General features: G+C 50.6%; 1 protein-coding gene across 1 annotated transcript in view; it reads right to left on the reverse strand.

Moving 5' to 3' along the window:
• The window catches only part of LOC147091408 (caspase-2-like), a 129,469-nt gene extending 111,425 nt beyond the window's left edge, over positions 1-18,044 (reverse strand). The window contains 5 exon segments of the mRNA XM_085976590.1: positions 573-721; positions 724-739; positions 3,246-3,396; positions 14,873-15,044; positions 17,879-18,044. Coding sequence (XP_085832716.1) covers positions 573-721; positions 724-739; positions 3,246-3,395 — 315 coding nt within the window. The 5' untranslated portion in view covers position 3,396; positions 14,873-15,044; positions 17,879-18,044.
• Between the last annotated feature and the right edge of the window lie 3,926 nt (positions 18,045-21,970).

A 21,970-nucleotide genomic window follows, 5' to 3' on the forward strand; every position in this document is an offset into this window, starting at 1 on the left:
CCCCTCCCCATTGATCCCCCCCCTCCCATTGATCCCCCCCCTCCCCATTGATCCCCCCCCTCCCCATTGATCCCCCCCTCCCCATTGATCCCCCCCTCCCATTGATCCCCCCCTCCCCATTGATCCCCCCCTCCCCATTGATCCCCCCCTCCCCATTGATCCCCCCCTCCCCATTGATCCCCCCCCTCCCCATTGATCCCCCCCCTCCCCATTGATCCCCCCCTCCCCATTGATCCCCCCCTCCCATTGAATCCCCCCTCCCCATTGATCCCCCCTCTCCCCATTGATCCCCCCCCTCCCCATTGATCCCCCCCTCCCCATTGATCCCCCCCTCCCATTGATCCCCCCTCTCCCCATTGATCCCCCCTCTCCCATTGATCCCCCCCTCCCATTGATCCCCCCCTCCCCATTGATCCCCCCCTCCCCATTGAATCCCCCCCTCCCCATTGATCCCCCCCTCCCCATTGATCCCCCCCTCCCCATTGATCCCCCCTCTCCCCATTGATCCCCCCTCCCCATTGATCCCCCCTCCCCATTGAGCCCCCTCCCAATTGATCGCCCCCTCCTCCTACCTCAGTGCTGCCGCTCTCTTCCTCGGACAGCCCCGGCTCTATCAGCCTGGCCAGGTGGTCCTGCTTGGTTTCGATCAGGGCCCAGCGGAAGGTGTGGAAGGCCCGTGGCCCTCGCTTGGGCAGCAGTCGGAGGAGTTCCACGTTCTTCCAAAGTTCCCGCACTTGGCCTGGAAGGGCAGAGAGATGGAGCAGAGGTCAGGGGGAAGGTCACGGGCGCAGACAACTTCAGCTCACAGTTTACGTCAGGTCGCTGTCAAAGCCTGGAGTCCAAGGGGCACCCACCGACCGCACACTGGGACTTCTGCACAGAGCCTGGGCCTTCCTTGCTCCGCATAGGGGTTGATGTATAACAAAGAATGGTCACTTTCAGTGGCCTCAGAGACTGGGCCCTGGCCTGTTCCCAGTGCAGGGACCACTATCTGTATCTTACATTAAGTAAGCCCAAAGCCGGGGCCTTTGTACCTGGGTCAGGAGTGTGATGGAATATAGAAACATAGAAGATAGGAGCAGGAGTAGGCCATTCGGCCTCTCGAGCCTGCTCCGCCATTTAATGAGATCATGGCTGATCATCCAAATTCAGTACCCTGTCCCTGCTTTCTCCCCATATCCCTTGATCCCTTTAGCCTCAAGAAATATATCCAACTCCTTCTTGAATATATTTAATGAGCTGGCCTCCACCGCCCTCTGTGACAGAGAATTCCACAGGTTCACCACTCTCTGGGTGAAGAAATTCCTCCTCATTTCAGTCCTAAATGGCTTACCCCTTATCCTGAGACTGTGGCCCCTGGTTCTGGACTCCCCGACCATCGGGAACATCCTTCCTGCATCTAGTCTGTCCAGGCCTGACAGAACTTTATAGGTTTCGATGAGATCCCCTCTCAATCTTCTAAACTCCAGTGAGTATAAGCCCAATCAACACAATCTCTCCTCATAAGTCATTCCTGCCATCCCAGGTATCAGCCTGGTGAATCTTCGCTGCACTCCTTCCATGGCAAGAACGTCCTTCCTCAGGTAAGGTGACCAAAACTGCACACAATACTCAAGGTGCGGTCTCACCAAGGCCCTGTACAACTGCAGCAAGACATCCTTGTTCCTGTACTCGAACCCTCTTGCTACGAAGGCCAACATACCATTTGCCTTCTTAACCGCCTGCTGCACCTGCATGCTTACCTTCAGCAACTGGTGCACAAGGACACCCAGGTCTCTTTGCACTTCCCCTTCTCCCAATCTATTGCCATTCAAATAATAATCTGCCTTCCTGTTTTTGCCACCAAAGTGGATAACCTCACATTTATCCACATTATAGTGCATTTGCCATGTTTCTGCCCAATCACCCAACCTGTCCAAATCGTACTGGAGTTTCCCGACATCCTCCTCGCACCTTACCCTCCCGCCCAGCTTTGTGTCGTCTGCAAATTTGGAGATATTACATCCAATTCCCTCGTCCAGATCATTAATATATATTGTGAACAGCTGGGGTCCTAGGACCGATCCCTGCAGTACCCCACTAGTCACTGCCTGCCACTCGGAAAACGACCCGTTTATTCCAACTCTTTGCTTTCTGTCCGCCAACCAGTTCTCTATCCAAGTCAATACCTTGCCCCCAATCCCATGTGCCTTAATTTTGCACGCTAATCTCTTGTGTGGGACCTTATCAAAAGCCTTCTGAAAGTCCAAATACACCACATCCACTGGTTCTCCCTTATCTATTTTACCAGTTACATCCTCAAAATATTCCAGTAGATTAGTCAAGCATGATTTACCTTTTGTAAATCCATGTTGACTTTGTCCGATCCTGTCACTGCTTTCCAAGTGCTCTGCTATTACATCTTTTATAATAGACTCTAGCATTTTCCCCACTACCGATGTCAGGCTTACCGGTCTATAATTCCCCTTCTCCCAATCTATTGCCATTCAAATAATAATCTGCCTTCCTGTTTTTGCCACCAAAGTGGTTAACCTCACATTTATCCACATTATAGTGCATTTGCCATGCATCTGCCCAATCACCCAACCTGTCCAAATCGTACTGGAGTTTCACGACATCCTCCTCACAGAATACTCTCCATTTGCCTGGATGAGTGCAGCTCCAACAACACTCAATAAGCTCGACACCATCCAGGACAAGGCAGCCCGCTTGATTGGCACACCAGACACCACCTTAAACATTCACTCCCTCCACCACCGGCGCACCGTGGCTGCAGTGTGTACCATCTACAAGATGCACTGCAGCAACATGGCAAGGCTTCTACAGCAGCACCTCCCAAACCCGCGACCTCTGCCACCTAGAAGGACAAGGGCAGCAGACACTTAGGAACACCACCACCTCCAAGTCGCACATCATCCTGACTTGGAAATATATCAGCCATTCCTTCAACGTCGCTGGGTCAAAATCCTGGAACACCCTCCCTAACAGCACTGTGGGAGTACCTTCACCACACGGACTACAGCGGTTCAAGAAGGCGGCTCACCACCACCTTCTCAAGGGCAATTAGGGATGGGCAATAAATGCTGGCCTTGCCAGCAACGGCCATATCCCAGGAAAGAATTAAAAAATCTCCCCCCCATTCCAGGTACCTCTCTGTATTCCTACTTTTAGTAGGCCTGAAGCCTGGGGCCTGAGCCCAGCCTCCACCACCACCGCCCCCCTCCCCCCAGTTCATGGTACTGTACCTCTATCAGTTCCAGCATCTCCTCCGTGATGATGTCCTGAGCCAGCAGGTGCTGAAGCAGTTCCCCGGCGACCAGTTCCTTGGCCAGAACCACATGATTGGACCTCAGCACCTCCCGATCTTCCTTCCTCATCCCGAAAAGCTCCCGCATCCTGAGGAGAGGAATATCATTAATATTCAGCGACACTCTCCGTAAACTTCAGCTCTTTCGAGACTCCTGCTGCCTGGATCCTAACACGCGTCGGGTCCCATTCAACCCCTCACCCTCCCCTGTGCGTGCCTCGATTTTAAAATCCCCATCCTCCTGTTCAAATCCCTCCATGGCCTCTCGACCCCCTCCCTATCCCTGTAACCTCCTCCAGCTCATACAACCCTCCGAGATCTCTGCACTCCTCCAATTCTGGCCTCTTGCGCATCGATCCCCCCAATTTTAATTGCTCCACCATTGGCATAGAAACATAGAAGATAGGAGCAGGAGTAGGCCATTCGGCCCTTCGAGCCTGCTCCGCCATTCAATGCGATCATGGCTGATCATCCAAATTCAGTACCCTGTCCCTGCCTTCACCCCATATCCCTTGATCACTTTAGCCTTAAGAAACATATCCAACTCTTTCTTGAATATATTTAATGAACTGGCCTCCACCGCCCTCTGTGGCAGAGAATTCCACAGGTTCACCACTCTCTGGGTAAAGAAATTCCTCCTCATTTCAGTCCTAAATGGCTTACCCCTTATCCTTAGACTATGACCCCTGGTTCTGGACTCCCCGGCCATCAGAAACATCCTTTCTGCATCTAGTCTGTCCAGACCTGACAGAATTTTATAGGTTTCGATGAGATCCCCTCTCAATCTTCTAAACTCCAGTGAGTATAAGCCCAATTGACACAATCTCTCCTCGTACGTCATTCCTGCCATCCCAGGTATCAGCCTGGTGAATCTTCACTGCACTCCCTCCATGGCAAGAACGTCCTTCCTCAGGTAAGGCGACCAAAACTGCACACAATACTCAAGGTGCGGTCTCACCAAGGCCCTGTACAACTGCAGCAAGACATCCTTGTTCCTGTACTCAAACCCTCTCGCTACGAAGGCCAACATCTCACCGGCAGAGATGACAGATGGCTGCTGCATTCTCCAATGCAACAACTATCTGATTTCTGCTAAAGAAAGAAGTTTGATGAGTCTTGAATATAAGAACTCATCAAACAACAGAGAATGTCAGTGTGTAACAGCTTCACAGAGCTATCAAACGACAAATCATCTGCCGAAAATTTTTGACAGATGAAACGTCATACGCTGACGTTCTCTGTAACCGGCTTCCCCTTAATTGGCCTGCTAAGCCCTCTTGGAGTTCGGACTGAGGAGAGTGTGGTTTGTGCAGAGTGTGACCATCTCTTGGAGTTGGGACTGAGGAGAGTGCGGTTTGTGCAGAGTGTGACCATCTCTTGGAGTTGGGACTGAGGAGAGTGTGGTTTGTGCAGTGTGACCGTCTCTTGGAGTTGGGACTGAGGAGAGTGTGGTTTGTGCAGTGTGACCGTCTCTTGGAGTTGGGACTGAGGAGAGTGTGGTTTGTGCAGAGTGTGACCATCTCTTGGAGTTGGGACTGAGGAGAGTGCGGTTTGTGCAGAGTGTGACCGTCTCTTGGAGTTGGGACTGAGGAGAGTGTGGTTTGTGCAGTGTGACCATCTCTTGGAGTTGGGACTGAGGAGAGTGCGGTTTGTGCAGAGTGTGACCGTCTCTTGGAGTTGGGACTGAGGAGAGTGTGGTTTGTGCAGTGTGTGACCATCTCTTGGAGTTGGGACTGAGGAGAGTGTGGTTTGTGCAGAGTGTGACCATCTCTTGGAGTTGGGACTGAGGAGAGTGTGGTTTGTGCAGTGTGTGACCATCTCTTGGAGTTGGGACTGAGGAGAGTGTGGTTTGTGCAGAGTGTGACCATCTCTTGGAGTTGGGACTGAGGAGAGTGTGGTTTGTGCAGAGTGTGACCGTCTCTTGGAGTTGGGACTGAGGAGAGTGTGGTTTGTGCAGAGTGTGACCATCTCTTGGAGTTGGGACTGAGGAGAGTGTGGTTTGTGCAGAGTGTGACCATCTCTTGGAGTTGGGACTGAGGAGAGTGCGGTTTGTGCAGTGTGACCATCTCTTGGAGTTGGGACTGAGGAGAGTGTGGTTTGTGCAGAGTGTGACCGTCTCTTGGAGTTGGGACTGAGGAGAGTGTGGTTTGTGCAGAGTGTGACCATCTCTTGGAGTTGGGACTGAGGAGAGTGCGGTTTGTGCAGTGTGACCATCTCTTGGAGTTGGGACTGAGGAGAGTGTGGTTTGTGCAGAGTGTGACCATCTCTTGGAGTTGGGACTGAGGAGAGTGTGGTTTGTGCAGAGTGTGACCGTCTCTTGGAGTTGGGACTGAGGAGAGTGTGGTTTGTGCAGAGTGTGACCGTCTCTTGGAGTTGGGACTGAGGAGAGTGTGGTTTGTGCAGAGTGTGACCATCTCTTGGAGTTGGGACTGAGGAGAGTGTGGTTTGTGCAGAGTGTGACCGTCTCTTGGAGTTGGGACTGAGGAGAGTGGGGTTTGTGCAGAGTGTGACCGTCTCTTGGAGTTGGGACTGAGGAGAGTGTGGTTTGTGCAGAGTGTGACCATCTCTTGGAGTTGGGACTGAGGAGAGTGTGGTTTGTGCAGAGTGTGACCATCTCTTGGAGTTGGGACTGAGGAGAGTGTGGTTTGTGCAGAGTGTGACCATCTCTTGGAGTTGGGACTGAGGAGAGTGTGGTTTGTGCAGAGTGTGACCATCTCTTGGAGTTGGGACTGAGGAGAGTGTGGTTTGTGCAGAGTGTGACCATCTCTTGGAGTTGGGACTGAGGAGAGTGTGGTTTGTGCAGTGTGACCATCTCTCGGAGTTGGGACTGAGGAGAGTGTGGTTTGTGCAGAGTGTGACCATCTCTTGGAGTTGGGACTGAGGAGAGTGTGGTTTGTGCAGAGTGTGACCATCTCTCGGAGTTGGGGCTGAGGAGAGTGCTAATTACTGTCTTCATGTGCACGAGTGCGGTGCTTGTCGGTCAATCTTCATGGCAAGCGATTGGGTCTTGATTTGTGTTCTGCCAAGACTTGCTGCTTTAGAAAGTTTGAGCACCATTTCTTTGCTTTTATATTCTCTTTATTATAAAACCACAAAGTAAAGCATGTGCTTTTCTGACCACCTTATCAACTGGCCCTGCCACCTTTAAGGATTTGTGGATATGGACACCAAGGTCTCTCTGCTCATCTACACCTTTCAAAAACCTGCCATTTGTAGTATCCTGTTTTTCCACATTATAGAATAGTACAGCACAGGAAGCCATTCGGCCCATCGAGTCTGCGCCGGCTCTTTCGAAGAGCAATCCAGTCAGTCCCACTCCCCTGCTCTTTCCCCACATCCCTGCAATTTTTTCTCCTTCAAGTATTTATCCAATTCCCTCTTGAAGGCTACGACTGAATCTGTATCCACCGCCCTATCCGGCAGTGCATCCCAAATCCTAACCACTCGTTGCATAAAGAAGTTTTTCCTCATGTCACCTCTGGTTCTTTTGCCAATCACCTTAAATCTGTGCTCTCTGGTTACCGACCCTTCAGCTATTGGAAACAGTTTCTCTTTATTTTCTCTATCTAAACCTTTCATGATTTTGAACACCTCTATCAAATCTCCTCTTAGCCTTCTCTGCTCTAAGGAGAACAACCCCAGCTTCTCCAGTCTCTCCACAGAACTGAAGTCCCTCATCCCTGGTACCATTCTGGTCAATCTCCCCTGAACCTTCTCTGCTCTAAGGAGAACAACCCCAGCTTCTCCAGTCTCTCCACATAACTGAAGTCCCTCATCCCTGGTACCATTCTGGTCAATCTCCCCCTTAACCTTCTCTGCTCTAAGGAGAACAACCCCAGCTTCTCCACAGAACGGAAGTCCCTCATCCCTGGAACCATTCTGGTCAATCTCCCCTGAACCTTCTCTGCTCTAAGGAGAACAATCCCAGCTTCTCCAGTCTCTCCACAGAACTGAAGTCCCTCATCCCTGGTACCATTCTGGTCAATCTCCCCTGAACCTTCTCTGCTCTAAGGAGAACAATCCCAGCTTCTCCAGTCTCTCCACAGAACTGAAGTCCCTCATCCCTGGTACCATTCTGGTCAATCTCCCCTGAACCTTCTCTGCTCTAAGGAGAACAACCCCAGCTTCTCCAGTCTCTCCACAGAACGGAAGTCCCTCATCCCTGGAACCATTCTGGTCAATCTCCCCCTAGAAACACAGAAGATAGGAGCAGGAGTAGGCCATTCGGCCCCTCGAGCCTGCTCCGCCATTCAATGAGATCATGGCTGATCATCCAAATTCAGTACCCTGTCCCTGCCTTCTCCCCATATCCCGTGATCCCTTTAGCCTTAAGAAATATATCCAACTCCTTCGTGAATATATTTAATGAACTGGCCTCAACTGCCTTCTGTGGTAGAGAATTCCACAGGTTCACCACTCACTGGGTGAAGAAATTCCTCCTCATCTCTGTCCTAAATGGCTTACCTCTTATCTTTAGAGACTGTGACCCCTGGTTCTGGACTCCCCCGCCATCGGGAACATCCTTCCAGCATCTAGTCTGTCCAGTCCTGTCTGAATTTTATAAGTTTCAATGAGATCCCCACTCATTCTTCTAAACTCCAACGAGTACAAGCCCAATCGACCCAATCTCTCCTCATACGTCATTCCTGTCATCCCAGGTACCAGCCTGGTGAATCTTCGCTGAACTCCTTCCATTGCAAGAACATCCTTCCTCAGATAAGGCGACCAAAACTGCACACAATACTCGATGTGGTCTCACCAAGGCCCGGTACAACTGCAGCAAGACATCCTTGTTCCTGTACTCGAACCCTCTCACTATGAAGGCCAACATACCATTTGCCTTCTTAACCGCCTGCTGCACCTGCATGCTTACCTTCAGCGACTGGTGCACAAGGACACCCAGGTCTCGTTGCACTTCCCCTTCTCCCAATCTACTGCCATTCAGATAATAATCTGCCTTCCTGTTTTTGACACCAAAGTGGATAACCTCGCATTTATCCACGTTATATTGCATCTGCCATGCTTCTGCCCAATCACCCAAACTGTCCAAATCATACCGGAGTTTCTCGGCATCCTCCTCATAGCACACATGCCCACCCAGTTTTGTGTCGTCTGCAAACTTGCAGATATTACATCTAGTTCCCTCATCTAGATCATTAATATATATTGTGAATAGCTGGGGTCCAAGGGCCGATCCCTGCAGTACCCCACTAGTCACTGCCTGCCACTCGGAAAAAGACCCGTTTATTCCAACTCTTTGCTTTCTGTCTGCCAACCAGTTCTCTATCCAAGTCAATACCTTGCCCCCAATCCCATGTGCCTTAATTTTACACGCTAATCTCTTATGTGGGACCTTATCGAAAGACTTTTGAAAATCCAAATACACCACATCCACTGGTTCTCCCTTATCTATTCTACCAGTTACATCCTCAAAAAATTCCAGTAGATTAGTCAAGCACGATTTACCTTTTGTAAATCCATGTTGACTTTGTCCAATCCGGTCACTTTTTTCCAAGTGCTCTGCTATTACATCCTTTATACTGGACTCTAGCATTTTCCCCACTACCGATGTCAGGCTTACCGGTCTGTAATTCCCCGTTTTCTCTCTACCACCCTTTTTGAACAATGGGGTAACATTAGCTACCCACCAATTCATGGGTACTGTTCCAGAGTCTATCGAATTTTGGAAGATGACCAGCAATGCATCTACTATTTCTAGGGCCACTTCCTTAAGTACCCTAGGATGTAGATTATCAGGCCCTGGGGATTTATCGGCCCTCAATCCCATCAATTTCCCTAACACCATTTCCCTACAAATATTTGCACATTCACAGAAATCACAGAAACCCCACAGTGCAGATAGAGGCCATTTCGGCCCATCGAGCCTGCACCGACACATATCCCACCCGATCCCCGTAACCCCTACACCAACACATATCCCACCCTATCCCCGTGACCCCACGTATTTAATCCCCCTAACACTAAGGGTCAATTTATCACAGCCAATCAACCTAACCTGCACATCTTTGGACTGTGGGAGGAAACCGGAGCACCCGGAGAAAACCCACGCAAACACGGGGAGAATGTGCAAACTCCACACAGACAGTCGCCCGAGGCCGGATTCGAACCCGGGTCCCTGGCGCTGTGAGGCAACAGTGCTAACCACTATGCCACCGTGTTTGCGTGGGTTTCCTCCGGGTGCTCCGGTTTCCTCCCACAGTCCAAAGATGTGCGGGTTAGGTTGATTGGCTATGATAAATTGACCCTTAGTGTTAGGGGGATTAAATATGTGGGGTTACGGGGATAGGGTGGGATATGTGTTGGTGTAGGGGTTACAGGGATCGGGTGGGATATGTGTCGGTGCAGGCTCGATGGGCCGAAATGGCCTCTATCTGCACTGTGGCGTTTCTGTGATTCTGTGAAATACTCATTTCTATCAGTTCCTCCCTCTCATTAGACCCTATGTTCCCTGACATCTCTGGGAGGTTATTTGTGTCCTCCTTTGTGAAGACAGAACCAAAATATGTATTTAATTAATTGGTCTTCCATTTCTTTGTTCCCCATTATAAATTCCCCTGATTCTGACTGCAAGGGACCTACGCTTGACTTCACCAATCTTTTTCTCTTCACATATCTATAAAAGCTTTTACAGTCAGTTTTTATGTTCCCTGCAAGCTTACTCTCATACTCTATTTTCCCCTCTTAATTAATCCCTTTGTCCTCCTTTGCTGAATCCTAAGCTGCTCCCAATCCTCAGGTTTACTGCTTTTTCTGGCCAATTTATATGTCCTCTCCTTGGATCTTATGCTATTCCCTAATTTCCCTTGTTAGCCACGGTTGAGTCGCCTTTTTTGTTTTATTTTTACGCCAAACTGGGATTAACAAATTCTGTAGTTCATCCATGTGATCTTTGAATGTTTGCCATTGCCTATCCACCGTCAACCCTTTGAGTGACATTCCCCAATCAATCCTACCCAACTCGCACCTCATACCATCGTAGTCCCCTTTATTTAAATTCAGGACCCTAAGTCTCTGAGTCAACTATTTCACTCTCCATCTTAATGAAGAATTCTATTATATTATGATCGCTCTGACCCAAGGGGCCTCGTACAACAAGATTGCTAATTAATCCTTTCTCATTACATAATACCCAGTCTAAGATGGCCTGATCTCGAGTTGGTTCCTCGAAATATAGGTCCAGGAAACCATCCTGTAAACACTCCAGGAATTCCTCCTCCACAGTATTGTTACTAATTTGGTTGGCCCAATCTATATGTAATTAAAGTCACCCATGATAACTGCTGTGCCCTTATTGCACGCTTCTCTAACTTCCCGTTTAATGCCATCCCCGACCTCCGCATTACTGTTTGGAGGTCTATATACCACTCCCACTAACGTTTTCTGCCCCTTGGTATTTCTCAGTTCTACCCATACAGATTCCACATCATCAGAGCTATCCTTCCTTTCAATTGTGTTAATCCCCTCTTTAACCAGCAATGCTACCCCACCTCCTTTTCCTTTTTGCCTATCTTTCCTGAATATTGAATACCCCTGGATGTTGAGTTCCCAGCCTTGGCCACCCTGGATCCATGTTTCCGTAATCCCAATCATATCATATTCGTTTACCTCTATTTGTGCAGCTAATTCATCCACCTTATTATGAATGCTCCTCACATTAAGACACAAAGCCTTCAGGCTTGTTTTTTTAACGCTCTTAGAATTATTATTTACTGTGGCCATGTTTGATTTAAACCCTTGATTTCTCTGCCTGCCACTTTTGTTTTTCTCCTTCCTGTCTTTTGCTTTTATCCTTGTTTCCCTTTCCTCTGTCTCCCCGCTCAGGTTCCTCGAAGGAGAACAACCCCAGCTTCTCTAGTCTAACTACAGAACTGAACTCCCTCATCTCTGGAACCCATTCTGGTCAATCTTCCTTTTAACCTTCTCTGCTCTAAGGAGAACAACCCCAGCTTCTCCAGTCTCTCCACAGAACTGAACTCCCTCATACCTGGAACCATTCTAGTAAATCTCTTCTGCGCCCTCTCCAAAGCCTTCACCTCCTTCCTATAGTGTAGTGCCCAGAATTGGACACAATACTCCAGCTGGGACCGATCTAGTGCTTTATAGAGGAGTAGCAGAACTTCCTTGGAAAAAGATCTAGAGGAGGAGGTGAGGAGAAATCTTTTCACTCATCGGATTGTCGGGATCTGGAACGTTCTAGCTGAAAAGGTGGCAGAAGCTGATTCCGTAAATAATTTTAAAAGGGAGTCGGACTTGCGGGCGAGCAACTTGCAGGGTTACGGACAAAATGCAGGGGGACGTGGGCCGAAGCGCGACTGCTCCTTCAAAGAGCCGGCACAGGCACGACGGGCCGAATGGCCTCCTTCTGTGCTGTAGGTTTCTCTGAACTCTATGAATAAACATACTGGGAAAAGTTGCAAAGTTCAAGAGGACATGGGTGGGTGAGAATTTACATAAGCAAATAGGAGCAGGAGTAGGCCGTACGACCCTTCGAGCCGGCTCCACCATTCGATATCATGGCTGATCTTCTACCTCAACTCCACCTTCCCGCACTATTCCCATATCGCTTAATATCCAAAAATCTATCGATCTGCCTTGAATACACTCCACAACTGAACAGCCACAGCCCTCTGGGCTAGAGAATTCCAAAGATTGATTCACAACCCATTGAGTGAAGAAATTGCTCCTCGTCTCAGTCCTGAATGGACGATCCTGTATTCCGAGACTACGACCTCTAGTTCTAGACTCCTCAGCCAGTGGAAACACCCTCCCAACATCTACCCTGTGGGAAGCCCGGTAAGAATTTTGTACGTTTCAAATGAGATCACCTCTCATTCTTCTCAATTCTAGGGAATATAGGCCTAATCTCCTCAACCGCTCCTCATAGGACAATCACGCGGCCCCCCGCCCTCCAGAGAAACATAGAAGATAGGAGCAGGAGTAGGCCATTCGGCCCCTCGAGCCTGCTCCGCCATTCAATGAGATCATGGCTGATCATCCAAATTCAGTACCCTGTCCCTGCCTTCTCCCCATATCCCTTGATCCCTTTAGCCTTAAGAAATATATCCAACTCCTTCTTGAATATATTTATTGAATTGGCCTCAACTGCCTTCTGTGGTAGAGAATTCCACAGGTTCACCACTCTCTGGGTGAAGAAATTCCTCCTCATCTCAGTCCTAAATGGCTTACCCCTTATCCTTAGACTGTGACCCCTGGTTCTGGACTCTCCCGCCATCGGGAACATCCTTCCTGCATCTAGTCTGTCTAGTCCTGTTAGAATTTTATAAGTTTCAATGAGATCCCCTCTCATTCTTGTAAACTCCAGCGAGTACAAGCCCAATCGCCCCAATCTCTCCTCATACGTCATTCCTGCCATCCCAGGTATCAGCCTGGTGAATCTTCGCTGCACTCCCTCCATGGCAAGAACATCCTTCCTCAGATAAGGCGACCTAAACTGCACACAATACTCAAGGGGTGGTCTCACCAAGGCCCTGTACAACTGCAGCAAGACATCCTTGCTCCTGTACTCGAATCCTCTCGCTACGAAGGCCAACATACCATTTGCCTTCTTAACCGCCTGCTGCACCTGCATGCTTACCTTCAGCGACTGGTGCACAAGGACACCCAGGTCTCGTTGCACTTCCCCTTTTCCCAATCCATTGCCGTTCAGATAATAATCTGTCTTCGTGTTTTTGCCACCAAAGTGGATAACCTCGCATTTATCCACGTTATACTGCATCTGCCATGCATCTGCCCAATCACCCAACCCATCCCAGGAATCACTCTGGTGAGCCTTTGCTGCACTCCCTCTAAGGCAAGTATATCCGCCCCTGGGTAAGGAGACCAAAACTGTACACAGTACTTCAGGTGTGGTCTCACCAAGGCCCTGTATAACTGCGGTTAGACTTCGCTACTTTTATACTCCAATCCTTTTGTAATAAAGGCTAACATACCATTTGCTTTCTTAATTACTTGCTGTACCTGCATGTTAACTTGGCCCAGGAAGAGCATGAGGCAGCGTGCAATCCTCACGGGGGACTCTATCATCAGACGTGGGGAACGGTTTAATGGGAATGACAGCATAGTGGCTATGTTACTGGACTACTAATCTAAGAGGCCAGGACTAATGATCCGGAGTTCAAATCTCACCCCGGGAGCTGGGGAATTTAAATTCAATTAAATAAAGCTGGAATATAAAGGCTAGCACGACACAAAGCTGGGTGGGCGTGTGTGCTGTGAGGAGGATGCCGAGAAACTCCAGTATGATTTGGACAGGTTGGGTGATTGGGCAGATGCAATACAACTTGGATAAATGCAAGGTTATCTACTTTGGTAGCAAAAACAGGAAGGCAGATTATTATCTGAACGGCAATAGATTGGGAGAAGGGGAAGTGCAATGAGACCTGGGTGTCCTTGTGCACCAGTCGCTGAAGGTAAGCATGCAGGTGCAGCAGGCGGTTAAGAAGGTAAATGGTATGTTGGCCTTTGTAGTGAGAGGATTCGAGTACAGGAACAAGGATGTCTTGCTGCAGTTGTACAGGGCCTTGGTGAGACCACACCTTGATTATTGTGTGCAGTTTTGGTCGACTTACCTGAGGAAGGACGTTCTTGCCATGGAGAGAGTGCAGCGAAGATTCACCAGACTGATACCTGGGATGGCAGGAATGACGTATGAGGAGAGATTGGGTCGATTAGGCTTATATTCGCTAGAGTTTAGAAGAATGAGAGGGGATCTCATTGAAACTTATAAAATTCTAACAGGACGAGACAGACTAGTTGCAGGAAGGATGTTCCCGATGGCGGGGGAGTCCAGAGCCAGGGGTCACAGTCTAAGGATAAGGGGCAAGCCATTTAGGACTGAGATGAGGAGGAATTTCTTCACCCAGAAAGTGGTGAACCTGTGGAATTCTCTACCACAGAAGGCAGTTGAGGCCAATTCATTAAATATATTCAAGAAGGAGTTGGATATATTTCTTAAGACTAAAGGGATCAAGGGATATGGGGAGAAAGCAGGGACAGGGTACTGAATTTGGATGATCAGCCATAATCTCATTAATCACAGAAACCTCACAGTGCAGATAGAGGCCATTTCGGCCCATCGAGCCTGCACCGACACATATCCCACCCGATCCCCGTAACCCCTACACCGACACATATCCCACCCGATCCCTGTAACCCCACGTATTTAATCCCCCTAACACTAAGGGTCAATTTATCATAGCCAATCAACCTAACCCGCACATCTTTGGACTGTGGGAGGAAACCGGAGCACCCGGAGGAAACCCACGCAAACACGGCGAGAATGTGCAAACTCCACACAGACAGTCACCCGAGGCCGGATTCGAACTCGGGTCCCTGGCGCTGTGAGGCAACAGTGCTAACCACTATGCCACCGTTAAATGGCGGAGCAGATTCGAGGGGCCGAATGGCCTACTCCTGCTCCTATCTTCTATGTTTCTAGTATCAGTAATGGTGACCGTGAAATTGTCGTATAAACCCATCTGGTTCACTAATGTCCTTTAGGGGAGGAAATCTGCCGTCCCTTACCCGGTCTGGCCGATATGTGACTCCAAGAGCCACAGCAATGTGGTTGGCTCTTAACTGCCCTCTGAAATGGCTGAGCACGTCACTCAGTTGTACAAGGCGGTTCACCACCGTCCTTCTCAAGGACAATTAGTGATGGGCAATAAAAGCTGGCCTTGCCAACGACGCCCACATCCTGTGAAGGAATGAATACATTTTTAAAAAGACACACAGACAACACCCTGTGGAGAAGTAAGGCTCTGTCCAGGGCAGCAGAAGAAATAGGAGTCGGCCATTCGGCCCCTCGAGCCTGCTCCGCCATTCAATAAGATCATGGCTGATCTTCTTTGACCACGCTCGATCAGCTCCGATGGACGGGTCACATTGTCCGCATGCCCGATACGAGACTCCCAAAACAAGCGCTCTACTTGGAGCTCCGGCCCAGAAACAGAGCCCCAGGTGGGCAGAGGAAACGCTTCAAGGACACCCTCAAAGCCTCCTTGAAAAAGTCTAACATCCCCACCGACACCTGGGAATCCCTGGCCCAAGACCGCACAAAGTGGAGGAGAAGCATCCGGGAAGGCGTCAAACACTTCGAGTCTCTTCGCCGGGAGCAAGCGGAAGCCAAGCGGAAGGAGCGCACATCAACCCAAGCACCCCACCCACCCGCCCCTTTAACCACCGTCTGCCCCACCTGTGACAGAGGCTGTAGGTCCCGCATTGGACTCCTCAGTCACCTGAGAACTCATTTTTAATGTGGAAGCAAGTCATCCTCGGTTCCCGAGGGACTGCCTAAGAAGAAGGCAGCGGCTGATCTTCTACCTCATCTCCACTTTCCTGCACTATCCCCACATCCCTTAATATTCAAAAATCTATCGATCTCTGCCTTGAATATACTCAATGACTGAGCCTCCACAGCCCTCTGGGGCTGAGAGTTCCAAAGATTCACCGCCCTCTGAGTGAAGAAATTCCTCCTCATCTCAGTCCTAAATGGCCGACCCCTTATTCTGAGGCTGTGACCCCTGGTTCTAGACTCCCCCAGCCAGGGGAAACATCCTCCCTGCATCTACCCTGTCAAGCCCTGTAAGAATTGTGTGTGTTTCAATGAGATCACCTCTCATTCTTCTAAACTCTAGAGAATACAGGCCTAGTCTACTCATAGGACAATCCCCCCATCCCAGGAACCAGTCTGGTGAACCTTCGTTGCACTCCCTCTATGGCAATTATATCCTTCCTTAGGTAAGGAGACCAAAACTGTACACAGTACTCCAAGTGTGACCTCAGCGAGATTCCTATTGCGCTAAAATAACAACAGAAAATGCTGGAAACACTCAGCAGGTCAGGCAGCATCCGTGGAGAGAGAAACAGAGTTAACGGGCCAGTAATTCCGTTCCCAACGCGTGAGTATGGACAGTGTACTCACGCGTGTGGCCGGAGGAATTGCCGGATTCCAGCATGCGCAGCGCATGCGCGGGATTCTTGAAGGTAAGTGGTCTATTATTTTAAATTATTACATTTTTTCCACAGCTTCATTGTTTTTAAGGACTGTACAGTAAGGTAAGTTTATTTTTAGACCCGAATTCGTTAAAAAAAAAAATCAAAAATTTTATTAATTGTTTTAAATAGTTTTTTAAAGTTATTTATAGTTTATTTAATTATTGGGATGTTTTTTAAAATTTTAATTAAAGTTAAACTAGTCTTTTGGGCGCCCGTACTTTTCATGAGTTTGACAGTCTTTACTATCAAACTCATGAATGAGTTTCCCCTCCCCTGATTGGCTGCACAGTGCTCACCTGATCCCAGCCGGCACATCGCACTAACTACGCCGCTGGATCAGGTAAGCACAGCGCGCCGACAGCTGAACCGGGCCAGTGACAGGAAATGCAAGCAGGCCCGGGCTTCAGATGTCAGCGCGCAGGGTGAGTGCACATCGGGGGCTTGCACGCGCGGCAAGCTCCCGATCCTAATTTCTGGAGCGGAGAATTGAAGTGACAGGCGATCGGAAGCTCAGGGTCACCCTTACGGACTGAACGGAGGTGTTCTGCAAAGCGGTCACCCAATCTGCGTTTGGTCTCCCCAATGTAGAGGAGACCGCATCGTGAGCAGCGAATACAGTATATTAAATTGCAGGAAGTACAAGTAAATCGCTGTTTCACCTGGAAGGGGTGTTTGGGCCCTGGACAGTGGGAAGGGGGGAGGTATAAGGGCATCTCCTGCGCTTGCACGGGAAGGTGCCGGGCGAAGGGGAAGGGGTGCTGGAGGTGGTAGAGGAGTGGATTTGGGTGTCTCGGAGGAAGCGGTCCTTACGGAATGCTGAAAGGGGAGGGGAAGATACGTTTGGTGGTGGGATCACTTTGGAGGTAGCGGAAATGGCGGAGGATGATCCATTGAATGTGGAGGCTGGTGAGGTGAAAGGTGAGGACAAGGGGAACCCTATCGTGGTTCCGGGAGGGAGGGGCAGGGATGAGGGCAGAAGTGCGGGAAATGGAACTGACACGGTCGAGGGCAGTGTCAACCACGGTAGAGGGGAATCCTCGGTTGAGGAAAAAGAAAGACATTTATTAAGCACTGGTTAGGCCACAACTGGAGCATTGCGTCCAGTTCTGGTCCCCGCACTTCAGGAAGGATGTGAAGGTCCCTTGAGAGGGTGCAGAGGAGATTTACCAGAATGGTTCCAGGGATGGGGGGATCTTAGCTACAAGGACAGGTTGGAGAAGCTGGATTTGTTTTCAGTAGAGCAAAGGTGGTTGAGGGGTAATTTGATAGAGGTGTACAAGATAATGACGGGTTTGGATAGGCTAGATGGGGAAAGGCAGTTCCCACTAGCTGATGGTACAAGGACTAGGGGACACAGCTTGAAGGTTTTGGGCAAGAGATAGATGCGAAGAAAAACTTTTTTACGCAGCGAGTGGTGAGGACCTGGAACTCGCTGCCGATGGAACTGGTGGAAGCAGAGACACTCAATGTTTTCAAGGGGAGACTGGATAGGCACCCGAGGGAAATAAACTTAAAGTTAAAGCACATATTCACCCTGGGAGCGGGTCGCCGCTCCTCTTATGCCGCGTTGTCAGGCCGGTTGCTATGGCCGAGGCCCCGGGCTCCCGGTTGCTGGACCGCCTCCCTCCCGCTGGCTACCTGCCGATTCCGGGATAGGGTGGTCGCTCCCGCTCGGCGGGCCAGGCCCGGCCAATCAGCGCCCGCCCTCCCAGCCCCGGCCAATCAGCGCCCGCCCTCCCAGCCCCGGCCAATCAGCGCCGGCCCCCACCAGCGCCGGCCAATCAGCGCCCGCTCCCAGCCCCGGCCAATCAGTGCCCGCCTCCCAGCCCCGGCCAATTAGCGCCCGCCCCCCAGCCCCGGCCAAGCAGCGCCCGCCCCCCCCGGGCCCGGCCAATCAGGGCCCGCCTCAGGGCGGGTGCACGCCGAGATAGGACGGGAGGCCTGGGAGGATTCGAGCTGGAGGACAACACGGCATGCCGGGATAGAGCTCAACGCTGGGAGGACTCCAGCTGGAGGACCACACGGCATGCCGGGATAGAGCTCAGCGCTGGGAGGACTCGAGCTGGAGGACCACACGGCATGCCGGGATAGGGCGGGAGAGCTGGGAGGACTCGAGCCGGGAGGACCACACGGCATGCCGGGATAGTCTGGGCACTGGGAGGCCCTAAGTCGGAGGACTCCTGGAGTGGGGGGCCAAGTTGCATGGTGGGATCGGTTGTGGGCGGTGCGAGGACAAGGTTCGGAGGACTCCTGGACTGTGGGGGGGCCAAGTTGCATGGTGGGATCGGTTGTGGGCGGTGGGAGGACCAGGTTCGGAGGGCTCCTGGACTGTGGGAGGCCAAGTTGCATGGTGGGATCGGTTGTGGGCAGTGGGAGGACCAGGTTCGGAGGACTCCTGGACTGTGAGGGGCCAAGTTGCATGGTGGGATCGGTTGTGGGCGGTGGGAGGACCAGCATCGGAGGACTCCTGGACTGTGAGGGGCCAAGTTGCATGGTGGGATCGGTTGTGGGCAGTCGGAGGACCAGGTTTGGAGGACTCCTGGACTGTGAGGGGCCAAGTTGCATGGTGGGATCGGTTGTGGGCGGTGGGAGGACCAGGTTTGGAGGACTCCTGGACTGTGGGGGGCCAAGTTGCATGGTGGGATCGGTTGTGGGCGGTGGGAGGACCAGCATCGGAGGACTCCTGGACTGTGAGGGGCCAAGTTGCATGGTGGGATCGGTTGTGGGCAGTCGGAGGACCAGGTTTGGAGGACTCCTGGACTGTGAGGGGCCAAGTTGCATGGTGGGATCGGTTGTGGGCGGTGGGAGGACCAGGTTTGGAGGACTCCTGGACTGTGAGGGGCCAAGTTGCATGGTGGGATCGGTTGTGGGCGGTGCGAGGACCAGGTTCAGAGGACTCCTGGACTGTGAGGGGCCAAGTTGCATGATGGGATCGGTTGTGGGCGGTGGGAGGACCAGGTTTGGAGGACTCCTGGACTGTGGGGGGCCAAGTTGCATGGTGGGATCGGTTGTGGGCGGTGGGAGGACCAGCATCGGAGGACTCCTGGACTGTGAGGGGCCAAGTTGCATGGTGGGATCGGTTGTGGGCAGTCGGAGGACCAGGTTTGGAGGACTCCTGGACTGTGAGGGGCCAAGTTGCATGGTGGGATCGGTTGTGGGCGGTGGGAGGACCAGGTTTGGAGGACTCCTGGACTGTGAGGGGCCAAGTTGCATGGTGGGATCGGTTGTGGGCGGTGCGAGGACCAGGTTCAGAGGACTCCTGGACTGTGAGGGGCCAAGTTGCATGATGGGATCGGTTGTGGGCGGTGGGAGGACCAGGTTTGGAGGACTCCTGGACTGTGAGGGGCCAAGTTGCATGGTGGGATCGGTTGTGGGCGGTGGGAGGACCAGGATCGGAGGACCCCAGGGTTCAGTCCACGCTCCGCGGGCTGTGGGAGGGCTGCTGGAGAACCGGCGTGCATGATGGGATAGGTCCAGGCTGGAAGGAGTCCTCCTGATCTCCGTGGCCGTGTTGGGCACTCTCCAATGCAGGGAATAGGACGTATTCACATCCGCCATCTTGGATCCTGTGTTCTTAGGGCATTGTGGGATTCTCTCCCCCCAGTGGCTGAGCCTCAGTTTTCTCATTGGAAAAGGCAGCTGATGCCCAGGGTTTGCTTAAACCTCCAATTGCGGAAGTTACATATTAGCAAAAATCTCAGGGGAGTCTGTTGTCCATTTGGCCTTGGGGGAGCTTACTGGCCCAACACACACACAAATAGCAGGAAACCGGGCTGATTGACCCTTCCTCCCTAAACCAGGGGTCACTGGACAGGGTTCAGAAGCAGGAACCCGGGCTGATTCACCCCCTCACAAACCCAGGGGTCACTGGACAGGGATCAGGAGCAGGAATATAAGAACATAAGAAGTAGGAGCAGGAGTAGGCCATACGGCCCCTCGGGCCTGCTCCGCCATTCAATAGGATCATGGCTGATCCGAACCTAGACTCACGTCCACTTCCCTGCCCGCTCCACGTAACCCCTAATTCCCTTATCAGCTAGGAAACTGTCCATCTCCGTTGTAAATTTATTTAATGTCGCAGCTTCCACAGCTCTCTGAGGTAGCAAATTCCATAGATTTACTACCCTCTGAGTGAAGAAGTTTCTCCTCATCTCAGTTTTGAAAGGGCAGCCCCTTATTCTAAGATTATGCCCCCTAGTTCTAGTCTCACCCATCAGTGGAAACATCCTCACCGCATCCACCCGATCAAGCCCCCTCACAATCTTATATGTTTCGACAAGATCGCCTCTCATATTTCTGAATTCCAATGAGTAGAGGCCCAACCTACTCAACCTTTCCTCATACGTCAACCCCCTCATCTCCAGAATCAACCGAGTGAACCTTCTCTGAACTGCCTCGAGAGCAAGTATGTCTTTTCTTAAATATGGAAACCAAAACTGTACGCAGTATTCCAGGTGTGGCCTCACCAGTACCCTGTATAACTGAATCAAGACTTCCCTGCTTTTATACTCTATCCCCCTTGCAATAAAAGCCAAGATTCCATTGGCCTTCCTGATACTAACCTTCTGTGTTTCATGCACCAGGACCCCCAGATCCCTTTGTACTGTAGCACTTTGCAGTTTCCATTTAGATAATAACTTGCTCTTTGATTTTTTCTGCCAAAGTGCATAACCTCACACTTTCCAACATTATATTCCATCTGCCAAATCTCTGCCCGCTCACTTAGCCTGTCTATGCCCTTTTGCAGGTGTTTTATGTCCTCCTCACTCACTGCTTTCCCTCCCACCTTTGTATCGTCGGCAAACTTGGATACGTTGCACTTGGTCCCTTCCTCCAAATCGTTAATATAGATTGTAAAGAATTGGGGTCCCAGCACTGACCACTGCAGAACACCACTAGTTACTGATTGCCAACCCGAGAATGAACCATTTATCCCCACTCTCTGTTTTCTGTTAAATAGCCAATCTTCCACCCATGCAAGTATATTACCCCCAATCCCATGATTTTTTATCTTGTGCAGTAACCTTTTGTGTGGCACCTTGTCAAATGCCTTTTGGAAGTCCAAATACACTACATCCACTGGTTCCCCTTTATCCACTCTGTTTGTTACATCCTCAAAGAATTCGAGCAAATTTGTCAAACATGACTTCCCCTTCATAAAACCATGCTGACGCTGTCCTATTAAATTATGTTTATCCAAATGCTCTGTCACTGTTTCCTTAATAATGGACTCCAACATTTTACCAACCACAGATGTTAGGCTAACTGGTTTATAGTTTCCAGCCTTTTGTCTACCTCCCTTTTTAAATAAGGGCGTTACTCAATACCGAGTTCAATAATTTCAGATCATAACCTCGGCCTCTATTACTTTTTTCCTTTTAATTTTTTCCACCCCTTTGTTTTGGGTCCTCCTTTCCCCCCGCCCCCCTCCTTTCCTTTTGTTTCTCTCTCTCACCTGGCAGCTGTCCTTATCCTGCTAGTACACTTCACACCTAATCTCAGCTGCCTTTTGTCTCCACGGGCCCATTACCATCTCATCTGGCTTCTAATACCTTTTATTGTCTCCTTTTCTTCTTTTGTTCGATCGCAGCTTTGCCTTCGATCTTTTTATTTTCTTTCCAGTTT

Source organism: Somniosus microcephalus, unplaced genomic scaffold, assembly GCF_052327205.1.
Source record: "Somniosus microcephalus isolate GS21.2 unplaced genomic scaffold, FLI_Smic_1.0 unresolved_chr3, whole genome shotgun sequence".
NCBI classification, from domain to species: Eukaryota; Metazoa; Chordata; class Chondrichthyes; order Squaliformes; family Somniosidae; genus Somniosus; species Somniosus microcephalus.